We start from the raw sequence: 24,503 nt of genomic DNA on the forward strand, positions 1-24,503 counted from the left end.
GTCACAGAGACTTGAAATGTTGTTAAGATACTGATATCAGACAACATGAGTATTTGCTCATTGATAGCGGGCAGTATTCACAAATTGTAATATCCAAAGTCAAGTGACTATAGCTTGATCAGTGACCCAGCTCATAAGTATCATTAATAAAAAAAATTTTAAAGATAAGAAAATAAAAGAAAACTTATCACAGTTTTTGCCAATAATTTTTTCAAACAAAAAAAAGAACAACAAAAGGAAAATTTGAAGAAAACCTCGAGAAGAAGAATAGAGGAAGAGGAAGGGCAAATCAATTCTAAAAAATTTTGATTAAGGTAATATTTTACTTAAAATTCTTAAAATTTTTATGTTTTGTGTGATTTTTTCCAAACCTCAACTTATATTTTTTAATCTTTTCATTTTCAAAAATATTTTGGCGCCTTTTCAATAACAATACGGTAAAATTGTATCTACCAATGGAAAGATCTCTTCAAGATCTTACTAATGGTATCTGTGACACTTTATTTACTTGAATAATTTAGGAGAATTTAGTATTTAAAGTTTCAAATTTTTGGGTTTTTGACATTTACCAAAACTCAACTTTGAATCTTCGGAACTCCCTACTCTAGTAGTCAATTCGGTCAAAATTTAAGTGCTTTTGATAGTATGAAATGTGAACTTTCTAGTGGCATAATTGATTTGTTCAGATGATTTATAAGCTAAGAGAATCAAAATCTCAAACTAAGCTTCGTGAATTTGAAACCTAGAAAATTTAGATTGTTTGTGATAATTTGTAAAGTTTTGACTTTTGAAACTTAGGCTTATGAAAATCATCTTTTATGAAACGAAATTCTAAGTTGTAGTGTTATATTCCTACTTTAAATTATTGTTTTCCTTTGTTACTAGAAACTGTAAGATATTAGAGATTGTGACTCAAATTAAATCAGGTGATCATGAAATGCAAAAATTTTAATATAGAAAATTTTATTTTTAATTATTTTAAAAATTATTTCCAATCAATATTTCATGTATTTAGTTATAAATTATTTGCATTTCAGTTATACTATTTTAATGAATTTTTATTTATTTTAATATATTTTTATTGTGTTAATTTTATGTTATTAGTATTATTAAAAGACCGTTAAATTATATTTAAATTTACAAAAAAATTACTATAAAATGTTAAAAATTAAATATTTGTCAAAATTTATATTGCTACTGATTTTTATATTATAATCTTTAATTTCATATTTATACTCAATTTTAGACATTTTCTTATATTAAAAGAAAATATTTTACATGCTAAAAAAAATAATTTTAAATAATTTCGAATTGTCGAAAAGGTTACCGCACAACCCAATTTGTTTATGATGACCTGCGGAAGGTTTGCCTTGTTAAGTGTATGTTTTTGGGTTAAATTTTTTTTTTTTGAATATTTTTTGAATTATTAAGATTCTAAGAGAATTAAGTGATTTGCTGATTAAATTTCAGTTTAGCGTATTAACTAAGTGACTTGATATCCCATTGGTTTTTATGTCTTTAAAAATCAACCTCAACATGTTTAGAGTTTAAATATATAATATATATTGTTTTTTTCATTTGTTTTGTAAATCGAGTTAAAGATGCAAAATATATATATGATTTATTTATTATGAGTTTGGAATATGATTTGATATAATTTTGTTTTTTGAACATGATTTCGTAATAATATATTTATATATCTATCATTTGTCGTAATATGAAATTTTGCTTTAGAATGATTATGAAATTTGTTTTCTATAGATTTTATTTTGAGAAAGTTATAAATATTAAATTTGTATATATTAAGTAGTCTGAAAATATATTTTGATTTTTGTTTTTTACTATGATTATATTCTGATCATGCCAATTGAGGTTAATTTTGGTCATGTTGACATGTATTTCGTTATATCGATATCGGTTTCAAACCGTATCATCAATTGAAAATAATAATTTTTATTCACCGTCGATGATATACTTTTATCCATTGCACTAAATATGTTAATGTGATTTTTGGTTTTGTCCTATTGCACTAATGGGTTAGTTATGATTGTTAATACAACAATCTAATTGCTTTTAATATATTTCTATCCCATTACATTAGAGGAAAAATTCTGATTCTAACTAAGAAATAGATTTGAAAAAAATTAATCTCGACTAAAAGTAGTTTTGATACCACACATACGCATAATTTCGATATAAAGAACGCGCTACCCATGACACTCTACCTGAGGCGCGCCAGGATTATCCCCACAATACGTATGAACACAACAGGTAAGTACTTAAATGCACACTCACACATTTCATAAAGTCACTCGTTGCAATTTGAAAATCATTCAGATTTATTGGGTGAGAATTCTACATGAATTATGAGCTCCAATAACAAAATCCATGCACATAGAATCACATGGCGGTTTCAGATTTATTCGTTTCTCGAGACTACATAGAATCACAGTAAAATTCAACCCTATGAACAAGCAGCCGACTCCCCCATCCTTTTTTTTACGTTACTTCTACTTGCTGGCTCTCCTTTCCTTTTTTTGGTTAGTTGTTGACCCCACTTTAAATCAAGGCTTTGGGCTAACTGTAGTCTTCTATAATCCATACCAAAAAATAGTTCTTGAAGATGGAGATCCAGTAATAAATCAAGAGGAAGCATAAAAGTTTCTTTACATGAAGACTGTTGGTGAAGTAAACCACTTTCAAATTGCATACAGCAAATACTTCTAAGTGATATTCTCTCAGAGGTTAGACACATGTTATTTTGGACCATCTGGGTAGATCATACTTTGATGAACAAGACATACATGTTCATCCTATTTGTGCTCAAAAGTTTGTCCCTGTATCCAACTTCCGCAACGCTCATTTCTCTTGATTTATGACAAAGGATACAGAAAATGATCAATTGCTCTATAATTCTCAAGATTCCAACTAGCCAACCGACAAAAGACTGTAATTACTTTGTTACCAGAAGTCCTTGCATGAGCATAAACCATCCTTGAAATGGTGAAAGCGATTCCGATCCCTCGCTATAATTTCTCGATTATATATCTTAGATATAAGCTTAGAGGCAGAATGACAATCATTACAAACTCGCAGATTTTTCACAATCCTGATAGGAGTCCCTGCGGGTGTATTTATAAGAGCAAAAGCAATGGCCAGCTTTTCACTATGCCTATTCAAATTATCTTCCTTGTCTTCTTCATCAATATCAAGCATAACCTCTGAGGTAGAAGGAACATACCCAACCCTCTTCATTTCTCTTCCCATCTCATCCACCATCTCAAATATTTCCTTGTACTGATTATGTGACACATCTCCAGCAACAAATTTATAAATTTTTTTATTTATCTCAATCATGGTGCTCCCTGGGATCTTTCTCATCCCCTTTTTGTCCATCAGCTCCCTAATCTCGGTTTTCTTCTCCCAATGAAACAGCTTTGCATAAATATTGGAAAGTAGGACATAATTGGCCTCAAGCATAGGCTCATTTTCAATTACTTGTCTGGCAATGCTCTCTCCCAGCTTCAGTTCACCATGTGTACGGCAAGCATTTATCAGGGTTCGCCAAACAATAGAGTTTGGCTCAATAGGCATTTGTTGAACAAACTCCACTGCCTTTCTAACAAGTCCAGCCCTACATAACAGATCTACCATGCATCCGTAATGTTCAATTTTAGGCAAAATACCAAACTCCTTCCTCATCAAATCAAAATATTCCTTTCCCTTCTCGACTAATCCAGAATGACTACACGCAGAGAGCAATCCAATAAAAACAACATCATCTGGCATCACTCCATCCCTTAGCATCTCATGAAACAAAGAAACAGCCTGCAATCCACGCCCATGCATCGCTAAACCAACAATGACTGAAGTCCAAGAAACAATACTTCTCTCATTCATGGTCCTAAACAATTTCATAGCTTTATCAACATCACCACACTTGGCAAACATATCAATAAGCGCATTATTGAGCTCCACAGATTTATTCACTCTATTCTTCTCAATAAGAGACTCAACCCACCTCCCAAGTTCCAGTGCACCTAAATCAGTACATGCACACAACACAGCAACCATTGTAATCTCATCAGGGCAAACGCCTTCTATCTGCATCTGCCTAAACAAGTCAACGGCATCCTCTGACCGCCTCAAACGAACATACCCACCAATCATAGCGCTCCATGGGACAGAGTCCTCTTTCGTCATTTCATCAAACACTTTCCGACCAAACTCAATCCCTCCTTTGCAACTACAATACATGTGAACTAATGTGTTTAAAACATGATTATTCCCATCAAAACCAAATTTCAACAACGACCCATGAACGCACATGCCTAAATTCAAGTCCCCGATGCCAGCACAGGCCTTTAAAACAAATGGGTACGTGAAATTATTAGGCAAAACTTCAGATTCAAGCATGAAATTCAAAACCCATAATGCTTTGGCCTTTAAGTTCCCAGTTTGAGCATAAGCCTTGATAATAGTGTTGAAAAGGAAAGCATCATAGAAATGGGTGTTTGAGTGGGGTGAAAAGAGGAAGCAATGAGCGTAGTCAATGGAGTTGAGGTCAGAAGATTTGGATGCAAATTTGGTGAGAATTAAAGGGTTGTTTTGGAAACCCAATTTGAGAATTTGGGTTTGGATTTGGAGGAGGTTTGAGAAGGTGTTACAAGAGTGGAGGAGAAAAAGGAACCCGTGTTCCGCCGCAGCTCTTTGGTAGCTGCGGCCGGTGGCTGATGTTGTGATTGTACGGAGAAGGACTAAAAACCTCGTTTTTGGGGTTGAAGATTGCATGTGGAGATGTTGGATGCAAATTCATTGCATCAATAATCATCAATAATTCAATGCATTACAATGAATCTTTAGTTTAGTATATAGCAGTAGTACAATTCTTAGTTTCTAAAATTGTATCTTTCTCAAAAATAGCAAAGAGAAACAATGAAGAAAAGGAAAACCCGATTTCCCTTTAATCCAACAGTGGATTGCCAGTCCACGTCAGTATTGCTTTTTGATCCGACGTGGCTGCAACTAGAGAGACCAGAACAATTAGTGAAAGCTATCTCTTTCTGGTATCTCTTTCTGCTATTCTTTTGAAAGAGACCAGAACAATCAGGCTATTTGTAGGGGATGCTGATATTATTGGTATGTTCAACTTAAAAAAAGCCTTTAGTTAAAAATTAAATAATTATTCAAAAATATTATTATCATTATTATAATTAATTAAATCCTTAAATATTTATTTTTTATTTTATTAATTTTTTAAATATTTACCTTCACTTGATTTAATCTTCAATTTGACGAAAATTACTGCTGACAATTAATTAATTGTAATTTAATAAAAATTAAATTAATAAAAAGAGATATTTAAAAATTTAATTTATTATAATAAAATAATAAAAACTTGGATCATTATTTAATTTTAATTTATGGGTTTTTTTATTATTATACCTGTTCTTATCAATCTTAGCAATGGCTATCTAAAATACAAAATAATAGAGAAAAATAGCTTGGCCTTTTTTGTGTTAATGGCTGCAAGGAATCCATAGGTAGATATTGCTGATCTTCAAACTATACACGTAATTACTTCAAATCCAGCAGCAAAACAAAAAGATTAACTTATCATGCGTTATAATTTGATGCCTGATTAACAAATTTGAAGGATCATTACCACGCACATCAATCTTGGAGATGGAATCGATCGAAGGCTTTGTTTGACAGCTGCAACGAAGTGTGGCAAGGATCCTGCAAGCAAAGATCAACAACCTGCCCAACAATGGATTTATCTAACCTTTATTGCTCTATTTTGGCCTCTGATATGCCTCTTATCCTGTACATCCGACCACATGATGTTCCACTATATATCCCATAACCTATCACTCACTGCAGCAAAGAGCACACTCGCAGGGAATTGATCTTCGTCGTTCCCACCTTGGATAAAAGATATTGGATGAGTAGAAAATTCGGCAAGAATCATAAAGGATAATGATGAGTGGCACATTTAAAAGTTCTTCTGAAATGGCCCATTCTTTGCTGATCAGGTAAATATATTCTGCCACTAACTCAAGATAACCAAATATTAATTTCTGGTATGGTTGGTAATTAGATGGAGGAAAATTAAATGCAATGGTGATGTTTGGTAAGTATAAGATTTAATTATGGAAATATTGATGAAAAAATTTCAGAGTTTAATGGTAGAAGTTATTATCGAAAGGAAGAAGTTTTGTTTGAGCTAGTGAACTCCTAATTACTGCCACCTCAAATTATGTGGCCAATGCCCATGCATGCATATCCAATTACCATAATTGATCAAACAAGAGGATAGTCAGAAATGAACTGAGTAGTGCATACCATCACGACTCTCTTTCTAAAGAAGAAGTTTTAAATTCGAAATGTATAGTCAAAAAGATATTCCCCTTAATTTATGTTCTTTTCATGATGTTCTTTTACTTGTTTCAAATCAACTGTTAAACCATATAAATGTGATGGCAGCTAAAATATAATTAGGATTTTGCTCATTCCTCTTAGGCTAATCTTTAAAGTTAGTTAAATTATTATGAATTTTGTTAACCAATGTTTCAAAGGTATTCTTTAAGGTTACTATTATGAATTAATATCTTCATTTCAATTATTGAAAATTATGTATAAAATTATTAGCTATTCCATTTAGTACAAAAATATTATTATAAATAGTATATTAACCATCTTTAAAAATTGACACTCCATAGCAAAACCCGATTACTTATTTATAGTAATGTTTTTATATTAAAGTCAATAATTGATAGTTAATTAGATGAATTTTAAATCATTAAAAATACATTATCTAATATATTAATCTTAAAAAATACCCTTAAAATGCTCTTGGTAAAAATTCAAATAATTAACAATTAATGTTGTCTATCACAGATGAAAGACTGATCCCAGTTAAGGCAATATTATCTAGGGTTAGCATCGGGTCGGGTTCGGGGCGGGTTTTGCTCGCCCCGAACCCGACCCGACTTTATCATCAATAAACCCGACCCTCGACCCGACACGAAATTTTTTTATTTTTCATATCCGACCCCGACCCGAACCCTATATTATATAATCCGTACCTGATCCGACCCGACTCGAAATTAATAAAAATATTATTTTTTAAATATAAATATTTAAAAATATTATTATATAAATATATATATAAATAAATAATTAAAAAATAATTTTTTAAATAATATCGGGTCGGGTAGAGTCGGGTATGCCTAAAACCCTACCCCGATCCGACCCTGATTATTTTCTAACATTACCCGATTCAACCCGACCCGAAATCCGAAATTCAAAAAAAAAAAAAACCCGACCTCATAGGGTCGGGTCGGGTCAGAACCCGCCGGGGTTGGGTTGAATTCCCATCCCTAATATTATCACATGCATGTAACATTAAATTCTCTTACAATTAAGAAATTAATTAATCAAGAAATAATGGGCTTTATGTTTTCCCAACTGTACGAATTAGTTAGGGTTTCATGGACTGTTAACTTAAAACATGCCTTCCAAAAATATAGAAAAACTTTATAAATGGGTCATGTATTAATCAGGACGTGTATTATTATTAGTTTTAGATCGAAATAGAAACAGTGATCAAATTCTCAAAATTAAATAATATTTGGTTGTAGAATAGACTGCCTCTGCTAACTCTATGATTTGAGTTATGTTAATTAACTTTGTTTTTAAAACAAAGTTATTATAAATTTAAGTTTTAATTCAATTGATTTATGAAATTAATTATTTTTAAATAATAATATATAATAAATTTGAAATTCAAATTTATTGTTTGTAATTTTTTTTTTATATATTGAAACTTTTACTAAAAAATTTGAGCTATGATTACCTTTTAGACAGATCCATTTACACCTATATGATTTAAGTGTTTTTGGTAAAAAATACACAAATTAAATATTTTTTTGATTTGAAAAATGATAGATTTAATTTTTTTTTTTGTTTTTGTTCACCAATCATTGAATAGTGTAAAATTTATTAACTGCTAATATGAAAGATTAGTAACATTTTATATATGAGTTGGACAAACTATAAAGAATATAGAATAATAATAATATTTTCTAGCTAGAATAATAAAAGAAAACACTTTTGCTGAGTAATCAAAGAAATTAGATAGGGCACCTGGTTCCCTTTGATTTTTCTTTAATTTACGAAAATGACTGAATAAACAATCCCCTTAAAAGTGGATTGTTAGATTCTTTGACACGGAAAAAAAAAAAAATTTCCCTTCATTCTTTTACTTTTCCCGCTGGCATTCATCAAAAGACATGACAGAAACCCACCGCCCAATTAGGCATATTCTTTCTATTTAGCTTTTTTCTTAACGAAAAAAGAAAGAAAAAGGATGAGAAAACTAAGATTTAAAGTAAAAAATATGCTAGCTAATTGCCTTGGGATTCCTTTGGAACAATTACCCTATCACATGCTTGAGAATTTTAAAGTTGCTTTGGGTATCGTTATCCCCTGATGACTTAATGAAACATTATCAAGCTTAATCTTTTCTTTTTTTCTTCTTTTGTTTGCTCAAAAAATGATATTTTATTTTCCTTTAATGATTCATTATAAATAATCAGTATCAAAGCTAAAGAAAGTAACAATTCTAAGTGCTAAATTCAAAAGGTAGCCTACTAAAATGAAGAGAAGAGTTGTTGAATGGCTCTTCTTCTTCATCATCATTTGTTGTAACTTTGCTTTCTTATGCTCCTTATGTGAAAGTGCTTTCATCTCATCATCAGAAGCTGCTAGCGGCCATGATCTCAAACCATTGATGAAGGAGAAACAAGTCAAAAGTAAGTTTTAATTTGCTGCAATATTAATGAATGAATTAATGTTAATGGCCCAATTTTTACGCAGGTCATGTATTTAAGAGCCATGAAAGAACGTTCAAGGGTTTGCATGAAGCACTTTACTCAAGGGACGTGCAAGAAGAAAAGAAAGTGATTGTTGATAAAAACAAAAAAGGGAAAGGATCTTATGGCGGTGGAGATCTTCTTCGCCCTCGTACCAAAAAGAGTAGTGGAGCAAACCTTAAATCTTCCTCAACAAAACTGCTTAGATACGTAATGGTTGGGTTGCTCTCTGCTATGTTTTTCTTTTGATATATAACTTGATTATATGTTACAGCTCATAATTTGTATATTCGTATTGTATCATCTCATTATATTTTAAATTTTTAGATTTATTCTCAATTATAATATTAAGTGTTACCTTTCATTTTAATTTTTAATTACCAATATCAGTGAGTTTATTTTACAAATGTTAATAAATTAATAAATGTTATAATTTTTATTATATTAGATGAAAATATATATTGTTACATCTGATTATTTGATTATGTTGATTTGTGCATATTTTTTATTCTAAGAATGGTTTAATTTGAACTTTCTTTTCAAATAAAAAAGCAAAAATATTACTATTTAATTAATATAATGATCTTAATCAAGTGTTCTTTAAACGTGATAACAATTGAATATGATATCTCAACAACCTTGTCTTAAATTTGATCATTTAATTACGGTTGTCCTTTGTTTCATTATTGTGGCGGAACAAAATTGGTTCCCAATTGTTTGTGAGATAAATAGTAGGTTGGACCCGCTTCGCTGGTGACCTTTTTTTTTTTCAAAATAAAATCATTAAAAAATAATAATAAAAAAATGATATTTGAGATTAAGTGTGGAGATTCATTTTGGTGTCTTCGCGTGGATTCATATTGTTTTTTTAATTAGATAAAAAATCTATAATAATATATTTTTTTTTTTTCTAAATTCACTCCTTTTTCATAGTAATTGCCGTCATACATTGCCATTCGTTGGCGTAAAAAATCTTCAAAAATCATAAAAAAAATCCTCTTGATTTCTTTTATTTTTTCTCAAATCAAAAAAATTTTTTTTTACGAAAACTCAAAATTTGATTTAAATCTAAGTTCGAATTTGCGGTTATCACCTCAAAAATCCTTTTCTTCTATCGCTAAAATTGCTTCCATCTTTCACTAAGTCTTTCTCCTTTTCAAGATATTCCTCTCCTCCAAGAATCAAAGTCCAAAACACCCTAAATGTCCTAAACCAAAACTGTAGGAGATTTGTTTTTACTTTTTTTGTGTTTATTGTTTGTATGATTCCACTTGATGGGGATGAGACCGAATTGTGAGAGTTTTTTTGTCTTTTTTTGGATGGATGTAATGATGGAAGGTTTTTTTTGGTGTGTGTTAATTGTGGGAGTTTTTTTTTTTTTTTTGTTATAGTGAAGATAGAATGTGATGGTGGGTGGTAATGGTACAGTAACAAATTTAAATTATTCTTAATTTAAAATATTATTATTAATCTTGATTTGATTTTTAAATTTATTTTAATCATTTAAACATTCAAAGGTAATAAACCATCCCATAATTATTTTCAAGATTCATCCTATGAATAAGGGTGTTTTGGAATGTTTAAAATATAAATTACAACCCTACAATATTTTTTTCATTGTCATGATATTATATATAGATGGATTAGACGTACAAATTATTTTATGTTTGGTTTTATATTATTTTAGGTACTTTGGTTTTTCTCTTTTGGTGTGTGTTAAGATCTTTTAGATTAGTTCTTCATCATAGTTGTATGATGATTTGTTTTTTTAAATTATTTTGAAAAGAAATTTTAAAATTAAGCAAAATTTTTTAAAAATCTTATCTATTGGGTTTAAGAAAATATTTTTGTTTTTATTTTTTATTTTCATTTTCTAGAAATGATTTTTATTTTCTATTTTTTGTTTTCTAAAATTTTATTTGGTAAATGAAAATAAAAATTGTTTTCTAGAAATGCAAAAATAAGAAAATAAATAAAATATTCAATGACATTATTATTAAAGGCATATAATTATAAATAAATATAATATATGTTAATTAATTAATAATATTAAAAAATATTTAAATATGATAATTTGCAAAAAATAAGAAGAAAAGTAATGAATATCCATTGTTTTCACAATTGAAAACATATATTTTTTATTTTTATATTTCAACCCATTTTCATTTTTATTTTCTAAAAATTTGTCTTCATTTTCAATTACCAAACATGTTTTCAGTCATTTGCTTCATTTTTCAAGAAAATGAAACAGAAAATGATTCTATTTTTTGAAACCAAATACTTAATGTTTTGGATTTCCTTTTAAGTTTTGGCTCTTGATATTAGTTCTATTATAGTTTAAATTATACATATATTTGTATATACTTTTATGCTTTTTTTTAGTTTTTATTATGATATGGATTTATATACAAAATTTTCATTATATTTTATTATGAAATAAAAGAGCAAGCTAGGTTTTTTTGTAAACATTTTTGTTTTTTTTTTTTTTGGGCTATTTCTCTTTAGTTTTCCTATTAAATTTTTTTTCATTTACATTTTGAATAAAAAAAAGCCAAAAAACAAATGATCAAGATGAAATCGCAAGTCGAGATAAAACGATCAGGATCGAGTTGAGGTAAAAAATGAATGATCAAGATAAAATCGAGAGTAAAAAAAAAATCTAGACTGAACTGAGATCAAATGACTGGAACGAAACTATGAGTCAAGATAAAGTGACCAAGATTGAGTCGAGATCGAAGATGAATAATCGAGACAAAATCGCAAGTTAAAAGAATGATTTGGACTAAGCTGAGATCAAATGACCAAGATGAAATCGCGAGTTGAGATAAAGTGACCAAGACCAAGTCCAGGTCAAAGATGAATGATCGAAATGAAATTGTGAGTCAAAAAAATAATATAGATTGAGTTGAGATCAAATGATCAAGATAAAATCAGGAGTCAAGATAAAGCAACTATGATCGAATCGAGGTCGAAGATGAATGATTAGGATGAAATCGCGAGTCAAAAAAAATCTAAATTGAGTCGAGATTGAATAATCAAGATGAAACTGTGAGTCAAGATAAAACAATTAGGATCGAGTCGAGGTTGAAGATAAATGACTGAGACGAAATCGCGAGTCAAAAAAATGATCTGAACTGAATCGAGATCGAATGATCAGGACGAAACTGCGAGTCGAGATAAAGCAATCAGGACTGATTCAAGGTCAAATATGAATGACCAGAATGAAATTACAAGTCAAAAAAATGATCTGGACTAAGCCGAGATCGAATGACTGAGATGAAACTGTAAGTCGAGATAAAATAACCAAAACTGAATCGAGGTCGAAGATGAATGATCAGGATAAAATCACGAGTCAAAAAAATGATCTAAACTGAGCTGAGATCTATGACTGGGATGAAACCACGAGTTGAGATAAAATGACCAGGATCGAGTCGAGATAAAAAATGAATGATCGAGATGAAATTGTAAGTTAAAAAAATAATCTGAACTAAGCTGAGATCAAAATAAGTAATAAATGATAATGTAACGTTGCAAATACATGTCTAATCTGGACTAAGCTGAGATCAAAATAAGTAATAAATGATAATGTAACGCTGCAAATGCATGTTTAATCTAGGATGTAAATATAAACACAATGTATGTAATACTGATATTATGAAATTTCAATTATGGTGACAAAGTTTTCAAGACTTCACCAGTTCTTTTTAGCTTCTTAGTATTAATAGTCTTAAAACAAATTATGTTAGTTGATCCATATCAATATTTTCATCTGGTCATGATTCACTAATCATGTCAGTCAATCTATCACTAAATTCATCACTAAGTCATTGTCATAACATATAGATCTGTAAATCTATGCTAGACTTAACAAAATGGATGAAGTCACCACTAATCTTTTTTAATTAGGTGTGATTGGTCACCTTATGAATCTATCCTTTTAAGGAACTCCTAAGCTTGACTAAGGGTTTCTAAAAAATAGGTTCGATCTATAAACTAAAACAGAGTTTAGAAGTTCGGTTACATGTGGGGAAGGTTATAGCACCCCCACATGCCCATCCAAAAGATGATACTATTTTATTTTAAATTTATCCTAAGGTATTGAGTCTAATGATTTCAAATTTTTATGTTAAATATTGAAAATAATTTATAAGATTTTTCCATCAATCTGGTAGAACTCTTAAAAATATTTTTTCACTTTAAAAGTATTCAAAGATCCTATTTGATTTCTTGAAGAGGCTCATTCGTCGAAAAAAGATTTAATTATTTATTTTTTTGTTAAAAATATATCTAATTATTTCACCATTAGGGCCAAATTATAAATATTTTTTTGTTTTGAATTTTTAAATTCTTCACAATTTGGACGTATTTAGAAATTTTTTTTATTTTTTTATTTTTAAATTTTTCACCATTTGGGCCTATTTAGAAATTCTTTTTATTTTTTTTGAAAGAAAATAATATGATAATTATTTTTATTGAAATTGCATTTAAATTATTCCACCATTTGGGACAAATTTAAAGAAATTTTTCACTTAAAGATTTCTTAGGAATTTACCATTTGAAATTTTTAAGAATCTCATCATTGGATAATTATCATATATTTTCAACCAAAATTTGGAAAAGAATACAATTATGTTTATTGAAATTTCATCTAAATTATTCCATCATTTGGGATAAATTTAGATAAAATTTCTCACCTAGGGATTTCTTAAAAATTTATCATTTAAAATTTTTAAGAATCTCATTCTTTGATATTTTGTATTTAATTTCAAAATTTTTATTAATATTTTTATTTTTTTAGCAGTATCAAAATGTTCAATACTAGAGCCAAACGCTATTGATTACCTACTGGCGAGACATCTTTTACTTTTTCTGATATGGAGTCCTACCCATAACACAGAAATTAAAAGCATAAAGTTCAACAAAAATAGATCAAAGATCATACGACATCTAAGCTTCAACGTCAGTGCATTTCTTGGCAAAAGAGTAGATGAGCCAACCGTATCCATAGGGAGCCTTGACCTTACCCACACATCCATCACAGCACGCGTTGTCACCCTCTGTAACTGCTCCAGCACTCACGACTTTGGCTATAACAGCTTCCATGTCCTCAGTCTCAATGTAGAGCACACATCCAGTTTTTTCACTTTTCATCGGAGTAAAGTCATCACCAATATCAGATACGAGAATGGTAGAGCCAGTGAGCTCAAGCTGAACAGAAAGGATATGAGGGAGCTCCTGCTCAGCTTTGCACTTAGGGTAAAGAGTACAGCCATTATCAACAATGCCAAATACGATCTTGTAGAATCGCACTGCATCAACTGCTTTTGGTGCTTCCACCATCAGTTGTGGCTTCATCATCATGAACTCCACTGCCACTGCCTTATCAACTCTTCCGTTCTGGACCTCCTGCTACGTCATTGATGAAAATAAACAAAGCTTTTCACAAGAATGGGAATTGGAGCTTGTGAGCATGTGGGCTTTTGAATCTCTCAAAAATCAATTTGTTGGCTTTATCAAATCCTTTTACTTTTCTGGTTTGCTTCTTTCCATTTGTCATTTGCTTCTCTCTTTCTTAGACTTTCAGTTAGGGCACTTCTTTCCTTGCTTTTTCCCACAAGTTGGTGATTTTACATGATGGTCTGCTGCATGTCACAAGCTATGCCAATTTCTCTGTTTCACTGTTGATTTTCTTATGTGTTTATGATCTCTGGATCTTTTTTTTTTTGTGACTCATTTTTTATCTCTCCTCTCTTGTGTTTTTGTTCCGTGCATTTAATAGAGTGTAATATAATAGAGTGTAATATGATAGCCCTAAACTAAAAATAATTTTAGTCTTTTTTAAGTTTTAACTCTTAATTTTAATCCCACATAAACTCTTAATTTTAATCCCACTTAAACCCCTCCTATTTTTTCATTTTTCTCTAGCCTTTTCATGTTTTCATTTTTTATTTTTTTATATCAGCAAAAATTAAATGTATACTCCTGACAGATTGAGGTGTTTATAGTTGCCCCTATTTACACATTTTTTGTGAAACAAGAATTTTACAAAGACGTAGATAACTCAATCAACTCGACACAGACTCTTCTAAACATAAGTTCATAACTTTTGGAAAAAATAAATAGAACTTCTCTAATTAGAGTCACTATAACTTTGAAAAATAAAATATTCTTCTAAACTAAGGCATCACAACTTTGAAAAATAAATTACTCCTCTAAACATAGGTACCACAACTTTTGAAAATTAAAATGCTTCTTTAAACAGAGGCATAACAACTTTGAAAAATAAAAGGCTCATCGATAATCATGTCCAAAGGAATCGTAGATCTGATCTGATGAAATTTGTAATGAAAACTCAAAGATTCACAATTTGAGTTTGAAATTCAAAAGTTCAGATTCGTAAGAACCTTTCAGCTTTGCAAGAATTCTTTGAAATTTGATTATCAAAATTTCAGTTTCATAAGAATTCAAATTGCAAGATCTCAAGATTCGTGTTTGCAAATTGCAAGACTCACATCCAACATTTAAATATTCTCATTTGAATTTTGGAGATTCACATCCAAAAGTTCAAAGTTTCTCATTCGAGTTCAAAGGTTCACACTTGACAAATTTAGGGTTCACATCCAAAAAGTTAAGCTATTTCATTTGAATTTTGGAGATTCACATCTAAAAGTTAAAGCTTCTTATTTGAGTTCAAAGATTCACGTTCATCAAATTTTAAGATTTCACACCTCAAGGATTCTCATTTGAGACTCAAAGATTCTTATTTGAGGATTTCTTAAAGATTTTCATTTGAAAAACTTAAAGATTCTCAAAGATTCTTAAAGATTCTCATTTGAAATTCGAAGACTTTCATTTGAGAACTAAAAAATTAAAAGATTCTCATTTGAAAACTCAAAGATTCTCATTTGAAGACTTTATCCAAAGATCCAAAATTTCTTTTCTAGATGACTTTCAAATTTTACCAAAGTCAAAATGTTGTATGTAATGAATGTCATGATCAATAATGCAAATGCTTTCTTAATGACGCAAATGCAACAATCTAGATTCTCACAATGACATATTCTCAACAATACAATGTAATGCAAATGTCCATGTCATGAAATTCTAATTAATTATGGTAATATAATTCTCAAGACTCCACTATCTCTCTCTTTTTTTTCAACTTCTCAGCACTAACCATTTAGAACAAGTTTTGTTAATTGATACTTGATCGCATTTCACAGGCCTTTCAGCACTAGCAATTTTAAAATAAATTTCATCCATTACCCTACATCATTTATCACAAGCTTTTTAGCATTAGTAATCTCAAAATAAATTCTATCAGTTGATTCAAATTATGTTCATCACTTGATCACCATTCACAGGCTTCTCAGCATTAACCATTCTAAAATGAATTATGTCTTCTGATCCACATTATGTTTGTCACTTGATTACCAATCATAGGTTTCTCAGTACTAACCATTTCAAAATAAGTTTCATCCTCTATCACTAGGTCACCAATCATAGGTTATATCGATCGATTCATCCCTATATCCATCATTTAGTCATACCATCTTTTTAGGTTGTAGGCATCTCTTCATTTTGTTGACCAATCCATCACCATATTCATCATTTGAATACATAATGTGTCTTCTTAAATTATCTTTTTTTAGGTTTCTACCATCTCTTCATTTTTTTATCCCTATCATCTTGGATTTCTTTTTAAAAAAATACAAAAATCTTTTAAACACATATTCATTCATTCATTATTATTTCAAATCATGAAAAATACAATGCAATCATACATTTTTTTTATTCATGATAGGGATGCAACAATAAGGGAGCATAAGGTGAATTAGGAAAAAGATAATCAATAAAGAACGAGTTTGGTACAAAAATAAATGAAAAAGAGACAAATTGGATGCATGTCATTGGGATGAATAAAACCAATGAAGTAATAATATCTAAACAGTGAATATTCAAACAATTTTGAACATTAATCCAGGATTTTTTTTAAAAAAAAACTCATTCCATTGACTTTCAAAGTCATTTTGAGCTTAGTGAACTTTGCCTCAGCTTTGAAAGATCTTCAGATATCTTTACCTTTCCTCTATGTGAACTATTTTTTAACTTTCAACTCAAATTTTTTTTTACCCAAATTGCCCTTTTGAGTTTTTAATTTAAGTCTTTTTTTTCTCTTTTTTCCATCTTTTTTATTTTTTTCATGTTTTCATTTTTTTATTTTTTCTTTCTTTCATTCTTTCACCTATTATTGATATCTCTTTCACATCAATCTCTAGAGCAACGAAGCATGATTCTGTCATTCCATCACGAGCATGCCTTAACCCAACATATGATCATTTAATTCTAACACTCACATTTGATCCAAATAGACTTTTAAAGGTTGTAATGTAGGCCGTGGTGAAGTGTCATAAAAAAAATGAGTAAAATAGGCTCAAAATATGTGTTTAAAAGGTTTAAAATCAATGGATCATTTATCATCATTTGAAACAACTTGGTATTTTATCCCATTTCACATCATTTCACTACTTTTTCCTTTTCATCTATCTCATTTCTCATAAAAAAGACTCTCATTACTTTACCCCAAATCATATGTGGCATTCTTTTTTTTTCTTGTTGCTTTTTTTCTCTACTTTCTATCTTTGAGACCTTTTACGATCTTTTGCCTCTTTTTTTTCAAAAATTACCTTCAATGTGGAGGTGATCCTTGATCGAAGTTCCTTAGAAAAAAAAATCATAATAGGTTCAAAAGGGTAACAATGAATAGTTTTTCAAAGGGTAAAAGAAAAATGACCATTTTTCATCTCAAATGTGAATGCTTTTCTTGAATATCATCTATTGAATAAAAATAAGCTTATGAATGTTTACAAAAGACTGCACATTTTTAAAACATATTAATTTCATATCTGCTAGCAGCTGGCTTCTTTTACTCAAATAGTCTCCTCAGATCAATGTGAATGAGTTCTCAAAATTAAATCCTAAAATTATTGCTATCATCATCTAAACATTCATCATTTAATTTAAGAATGGGAATGAAAAGTTATAAAAGGTAACAAAGCATGGAACAATAATTGAATGAAAAAAAATGTAATGAAATACATCAACTTGTCTTTTATTAAAATGATGACAAATGAAATCCTATTGTATAAAGAAATCCTAACATTACTCTAAAAGAAATCCTAAAATAATAAACAACTTCTAATCAGCTTGTTTTTTTTCCAAAATTTATGCTCTTATGTGATCAAATGAATAATCTTTCTTAATATCTAACTCATGATTCATTACAGCTCTCCAAGCCCTTTCAGATCAACGTGTTCTTGATTCTCACTCAAAGCATTGACATTGTGATTAGGCAATAGATTGCCACTAATATTAGGTGTTGTTACTCCTCATTGTTCAAAGTTTATCATTTTATCATTGATCAATCATTGCACCTTATGCTTTAAAGCAATGCAATTTTTAGTGAAATTACTGGTAATTCCATAGTGGTAGTCATAATAAGCTGTAGGATCATACCACTTGGGATAGGGTGACTTAAACGGCTTCACACAATTGGGGGCAATCAAATGGTCGTTATAGAGCTCTCAGTATAACTCCGTATAAGTCATAAACATTGGATCAAATATGGGCTTTTCTCAAGTAATTTACTGCTCTTGTGAACCACTTGTTGGGTTAGCAGGATGAACCTAAGATCTTGTGGGTGGTTGAATGTTAAGGCTATATATAAGAGCTTGAAGGCTGAAAAAGGAGGCTAGTATAGATAATATGGCAATGGGGCTAACTGGTGTAGGTAGGATAAGGTATTGTTCACAGCAAGATAGTATGGGATTAACCTTGTGATGGATAGGGTTGATATCCCCTGAACTGTCTACTAAAACTCATAGCTTGAGCTTCGATCTCTTTTTTTTTTTATCTTTATTAGTTCTTCTTCTTTTCAACTTGCCATTTTTAATGGCATTCTCAATGATTTTGCCTGAAATCATCATATTAGCAAAATTTTTTATTGCATTTCCTACTATCTTTTCATAATAAGGAGACTTTAAAATGCTGACGAATAATACATAGTTTCTTTCTCAGTCAGAAGAGGCTGCACTTGAAAAATAATATCTTTTTACCTCTAGGCATACTCTTTAAATGATTCAGTTGCTTTCTTTTCCATATTTTATAAAGAAAGGTGATTTGAGACTAAATCTATGATATGTCGATACTGACTAATTAAGTCATAAGCCATATTACTCCAAGATCGAATGTAAGTCATATCCAGTTAGATATACCACATAGCAATAGAACCCATAAGGCTATCTTAGAATACATGCATTAATAGTTTTTCATTACTAGCATGGGTAATCATTTTTTGATAGTATTTAGTAATATGAGTTTCGGATATTTCGTACCATCATACTTTTTAAACTTTGAAACCTTAAATTTTGGGTGGATAACCATATCGGAGACTAAACAGAGCCCAGTTGCACCCACTAAACCATAAAAACCAACTCCTTCCACTGCTCATAGCTTTTCCTCTAGTAAGTTCATCTTCTGTTCAGTTTTTGAGGCTTCTAAAGTCTCTTTCTCCTTGGGCCTCAACTTCTTTTTCTCTTCTGGATCATTCAAATTAAGAATTGGTATTAATTCTACTATCTTTTCAATAAAGATATGATTTACATAACTCTGATATTGTCCTGAGTTTAAAGCTAATAGCATTTGAAGGTATGTATACTTATAGGATATGTGAACTGTTATGGTGGTGGATCTTAAGTGGACTAAGCTTGATGAGGCCTAAAATTAAGAGGATACAGAGGATCAGTCACCTCTTGTGATGGATGATCATGCTAGCTAGTATTTTCTTTTACATTCTTCCTCTTATTTAACTTATTCAAAGCCTTCAAAATCCTGTTCAATTCCCCTTCAAGCTTTTCTTGGGCTTTCTCTATCCTCTTGAGATGGTTGAAATTTTCTTATTTCATTTGTCTGGCTCAAGCTCTTGTGTTATACTGGTGAGTTAATTATGTGGGATTCTTGGTTGGTAGAACTATCCTTGAACTTTGAATACCATAATTATAATAAGAAATTATATGCGATGCTTCATGTTTGGTATGTTGATGCATAAATGAAATGTGTATTTTCATGGATGAAATCTAATATAAAAATGATGCAGATGCATGACATGATAATACAAATGCACAAAGTCATACAAACAAAATGGTTAGTTTTATGGATAAAATAAAAGTGATGCAGATGCACAATATTACATATGACAGTGAGAATGATGCATGACATGCAAATGCACAAAGCCAAATAATCAAAATGGTTAGCAAGTTAATATATCACACAAATTGTTCCTTCTTGTGTCCTATCTTCGAGTTACATTTATCACTGGATAGAAAGGGCTCTATCTTAGAGCTGACCTTTTAAGAGTGAACTATATGCAGGGTTAGGTGATTTTGACTACTCATGGTTCTCAAATTATTCCTTACATCATAGTCTATCACAGACTAGTAAGACATTCCAATCCTTACCCATCACAAGCTATCAATGGAAAAGATTAAATTTAAGTAAGAGTTTTTTACTAGCCATTGTGGAGATTATCATCTTACGAAAATATAGGTATTTTACTCATTCTTAAAAGGGACAGAGCCTAGGTATAAAGCTCATGTAATGCATGTAATAGTGTGTGTGAAGGAACATATAAGTTTCATGCCTCAAAAATAAATTACAAGACAAAAATGTTTATAAACAGATAACACAAATTATTACAATTTAAAACCATTAGACCGAAAAATAGGATAAATTTAAAAGTTATGGCATGATTATCTATAGCTATCCCTAGTGAAGTCACCAAACTTTCATAATATATAGATCCGTAAATCTATGCTAGACTTAACAAAATAGATGTAGTTGCCACCAATCTTTTTTAACTAGGTGTGATTGGCCACCTTATGAATATATCTTTTTAAAGAACTCCTAAGCTTGACTAAAGTCCCTAAAAGAATAGATTCAAGTCTACAAACTAGAACAAGATTCAAAAATTCAGTTACGTGCGGAAAATGTTATAGCAACCCTACATGCCCATCTAAAGGATGGTGTCATTTTATTTTAAATTTATTCTAAGGTCTTGAGTCTAATGGTTTTAAATTTTTATGTTAAATATTAGAAATAATTTATAAGATTCTTCCATCAATCTGATAGAACTTTTAAAAATATTTTCTCACTTCATAAGTATTCAATGATCCCATTTTATTTCTTGAAGATGCTTTATCGTCGAAAAATATTTAATTATCTATTTTTTTATTGAAAAGATATCTAATTATTCCACCATTTAGGCCAAATTAGAAATATTTTCTTATTTTGAATTTCTAAATTCTCCACCATTTGAATTTATTTAGAAATTCTTTTTATTTTTTTTTATTTCTAAATTTTTCACCATTTTAGGTCAATTTAAAATTTTTTTTTTGAAATTTCTAAATTTTCTACCATTTGGGCCTATTTAGAATTCTTTTTATTTCTTTTTTTTAAAAGAAAATAATATGAAAATTATTTTTATTGCAATTTTATTTAAATTATTCTACCATTTGGGATAAATTTAAAGAAATTTCTCACCTAGAGATTTTTTAAGAATTTACCATTTGAAATTTTTAAGAATCTCATCATTAGATAATTATCATATATTTTCAACCAAAATTTGGAAAAGAATACAATTACTTTTATTGAAATTTAATCTAAATTATTCCACCATTTGGGATAAATTTAGACAAAATTTCTCACCTAGAGATTTTTTAAAATTTTATCATTTGAAAGTTTTAAGAATTTCATCATTGGATAATTTGTATTTCATTCCAAAATTTTTATTAATATTTTTATTTTTTTTATTTTTTTTGAACAGTATCAAAATGTTCAATACTAGAGCCAAACACTATTGATTACCTACTAGCGAGACATCCTTTACTTTTTTTGATATGAAGTCCCACCCATAACAAAGAAATTAAAAGCATAGAGTTCAACAAAAATAGATTAAAGATCATACGACATCTAAACTTCAACGTAAGTGCATTTATTGATAGGAGAGCACATAGAAAGCCCTGACCTTGCCCACACGTCCACCACAGCATGCGTCGTTGCCTTCCGTAATGGCTCTAATGCTCACGACTTTAGCTATAACAGCTTTCATGTCTTCAGTCTCGATGCAAAGCACACATCTAGTTTCTTCACTTTTCACTGAAGTAGAGTCATCATCGATGCCAGATACGAAAATGGTAGAGCCAACGAGCTCAAGCTAAACAAAGAGGATGTAAGGGAACTCCTGCTCAGCCTTGCATTTGGGATAAAGATTATGGCCATTATCAACAGTGTTGAACACGATCTTGTAGAATTGTATTGCATCAACTGCCTTTGGTGCTTTCACCATCAGTTGTGGCTTTATCGTCGTGAACTCTACCATCACTACCTTCTCGACTCCTCCGTTTTGGACCCCCTGCTACGTCATTGATGAAAATAAACAAAGCTTTTCACAAGAATGGGAATTGGAGCTTGTGAGCACATAGGCTTTTGAATCTCTCAAAAATCAGTTTGTTGGCTTTATCAAATCCCTTTATTTTTTTGGCTTGTTTCTTTGCCTTTCTCGTTTGCTTCTCTCTTCTTAGACTTTCAGTCAGAGAACTTTTTCCTTTGCTTTTTCCCACAAGCTGGTGACTCTACATGATGGTCTGTTGCATGTCAAAAGCTATGCCAATTTCTCTGTTTCACTGCTGATTTTCTTATGTGTTTTTTATCTCTATATCTTTTTTTTATGATTCATTTTTTATCTCACCCCTCTTGTGTTTCTATTCTATGCATTTACAGAGTATAATTTGAGAGCCTAAACTAAACAAGATTTTAGTCATTTCTAACTTTTAACTCTAATTCTAATCCCACCTAAACTCTTAATTTTAATCCCATTTAAACTCTTTTTATTTTTTTTATTTTTTTAGCCTTTTATTTTTTATTTTCTTATATCAACAAAAATCAAATGTAGACACCTGAACAGATTATGGTGTCTACAGTCATATCTCATCTTAAATTTCTTTTCAAAAAAAATAGAAAACTCTTTATGAAAAATTTCATTCATTTATTTGCCATCATTCAAATCAGTGATATACATGATACATTTATTTAGTTCATTCAAAGAATGTTCAATTAGTAAAGGATAAAAAAAATGGGTTTTTATTATTGAAAGAACAAAAGGTATGGTCAAGAATAACTTAAAAGGTGAACAAAAGCAAAATGTTGTAATTCATTCAAATAGGATATTAACATACAAAATAATGATTGTTCAGATAATTTTGAATTCAAACGCAGAATCATCTTTCAAAAACACTTTTCATTAATATCTTTAATCTTTGAGCTAATCATCATCCTCACTCTTGAGACTCTGAAATTATTTTTTAACGTTCTCATTTTTACTTAAACCACTATTTCAGATTTTCAATTTAAGTCTTCATTTTTTTCTTTTCCTTTTTTTTCTCTTTTTTTTTATTTTTGTAATTTTTTCTCTTTTTTTAATTTTTTTATTTTTTTTTGGGTACACCTCTTTCCCATTTATCCTTTGATCCATTAGTAACATTTCGATCAAAACTTCAAATGATCCAATGGTAAACCTACCCTAATTCAATTCATGATTTTTTAAATCGAGCATTCACATTCGATCAAAATGGACTTTTAAATGATGTAACGTAGGCTAGGGTAAAGGACTATGAAAGAAATGGATGAAACAAGCTTAAACTATATTTGAAGGGTAATCAACCAATGATCATTTCTTTATATGAAACGCATTGGCGTTTTGCTCCAATAATTTTTTTTTTAAATTTAACCACAAAAGGGCTTTACCCCTGAAATTACTAAGGGTAAACAAACTTCTCAAATTTTTTCCCCAGTGTGGGGTGATCCTTGGTTATGATTTCTTGAAAGAAATTTTTAACAAGCTCAAATTGGGTAGCAAGGGATAATTTTTTTTGAAAGATAGAAGAAATATGACCATCTCTCATCTCAAACATGAATACTCTAAATGAAAATTTTTTATTAATTAAGAGCAAACTTATGAATAATTGCAAAGATCATATGTTGCATCACTTTTGAAATTCTTTCCTAAATTTATCTTTTTTATTCAGCAGTTTCAATGAACCAACAATCTCAAATTTATCAATCAAAATATAATGAATGGTGTTTTCAACGTCAAATCATGAATTATCATTATAATTATCTGAACATTCATTATTCGAAATAAAGAAAAGGGTATGAAAAAAAGTATGAGAAGGTAAAAGTAAATAATGGGTATTCACACAAAAAAAATGTTATGAAAATGCATAAGATTTGTTGCTTTTATTAAAATGATGAAAGATAAGATGAAATCCAAGTACATAAAAAAATTTACATTATTAAAAAATCCTAAGATGATGAGCAGTTCTAATCAACTTTCTCAAAATCATATCCTTGAATGATTGGGCAACGGGTTACCACTGACATTAGATGCCGTGTTTTTATCGGTATCAAAATTTATCAACTTTTTTTTAATTAGACTTTGTACTACATGTTTCAAAAGGATACAATTTTTGATAAAATATCCCACCACCCCAAAATGGTAATCATAGTGAACAA

The 24,503-nt window shown here is 29.9% G+C and overlaps 1 protein-coding gene and 2 pseudogenes across 3 annotated transcripts; 1 reads left to right on the forward strand and 2 right to left on the reverse strand.

The window, feature by feature from the left end:
• Positions 1 to 2,321: 2,321 nt before the first annotated feature.
• On the reverse strand, positions 2,322 to 4,994 carry LOC111286480 (pentatricopeptide repeat-containing protein At4g21065 pseudogene; annotated as a pseudogene). The gene has a single exon (XR_016343056.1). The product of XR_016343056.1 is annotated as a pentatricopeptide repeat-containing protein At4g21065 pseudogene (transcript).
• Positions 4,995 to 8,551: 3,557 nt separating this feature from the next.
• Positions 8,552 to 9,215, forward strand: LOC111286404 (uncharacterized). The gene is made up of 2 exons (XM_022876341.2): positions 8,552 to 8,816; positions 8,881 to 9,215. The coding sequence occupies exons 1-2, from the start codon at positions 8,660 to 8,662 to the stop codon at positions 9,123 to 9,125; spliced, it is 402 nt and encodes a 133-aa protein (XP_022732076.1). The 5' UTR covers positions 8,552 to 8,659; the 3' UTR covers positions 9,126 to 9,215.
• Positions 9,216 to 13,710: 4,495 nt separating this feature from the next.
• Positions 13,711 to 14,890, reverse strand: LOC111286475 (uncharacterized protein At5g48480 pseudogene; annotated as a pseudogene). Its single transcript, XR_016343355.1, has one exon. The product of XR_016343355.1 is annotated as an uncharacterized protein At5g48480 pseudogene (transcript).
• Between the last annotated feature and the right edge of the window lie 9,613 nt (positions 14,891 to 24,503).

Source organism: Durio zibethinus, chromosome 6 (genome assembly GCF_047325235.1).
Source record: "Durio zibethinus cultivar Kanyao isolate XHJ-2024 chromosome 6, ASM4732523v1, whole genome shotgun sequence".
NCBI lineage: Eukaryota > Viridiplantae > Streptophyta > Magnoliopsida > Malvales > Malvaceae > Durio > Durio zibethinus.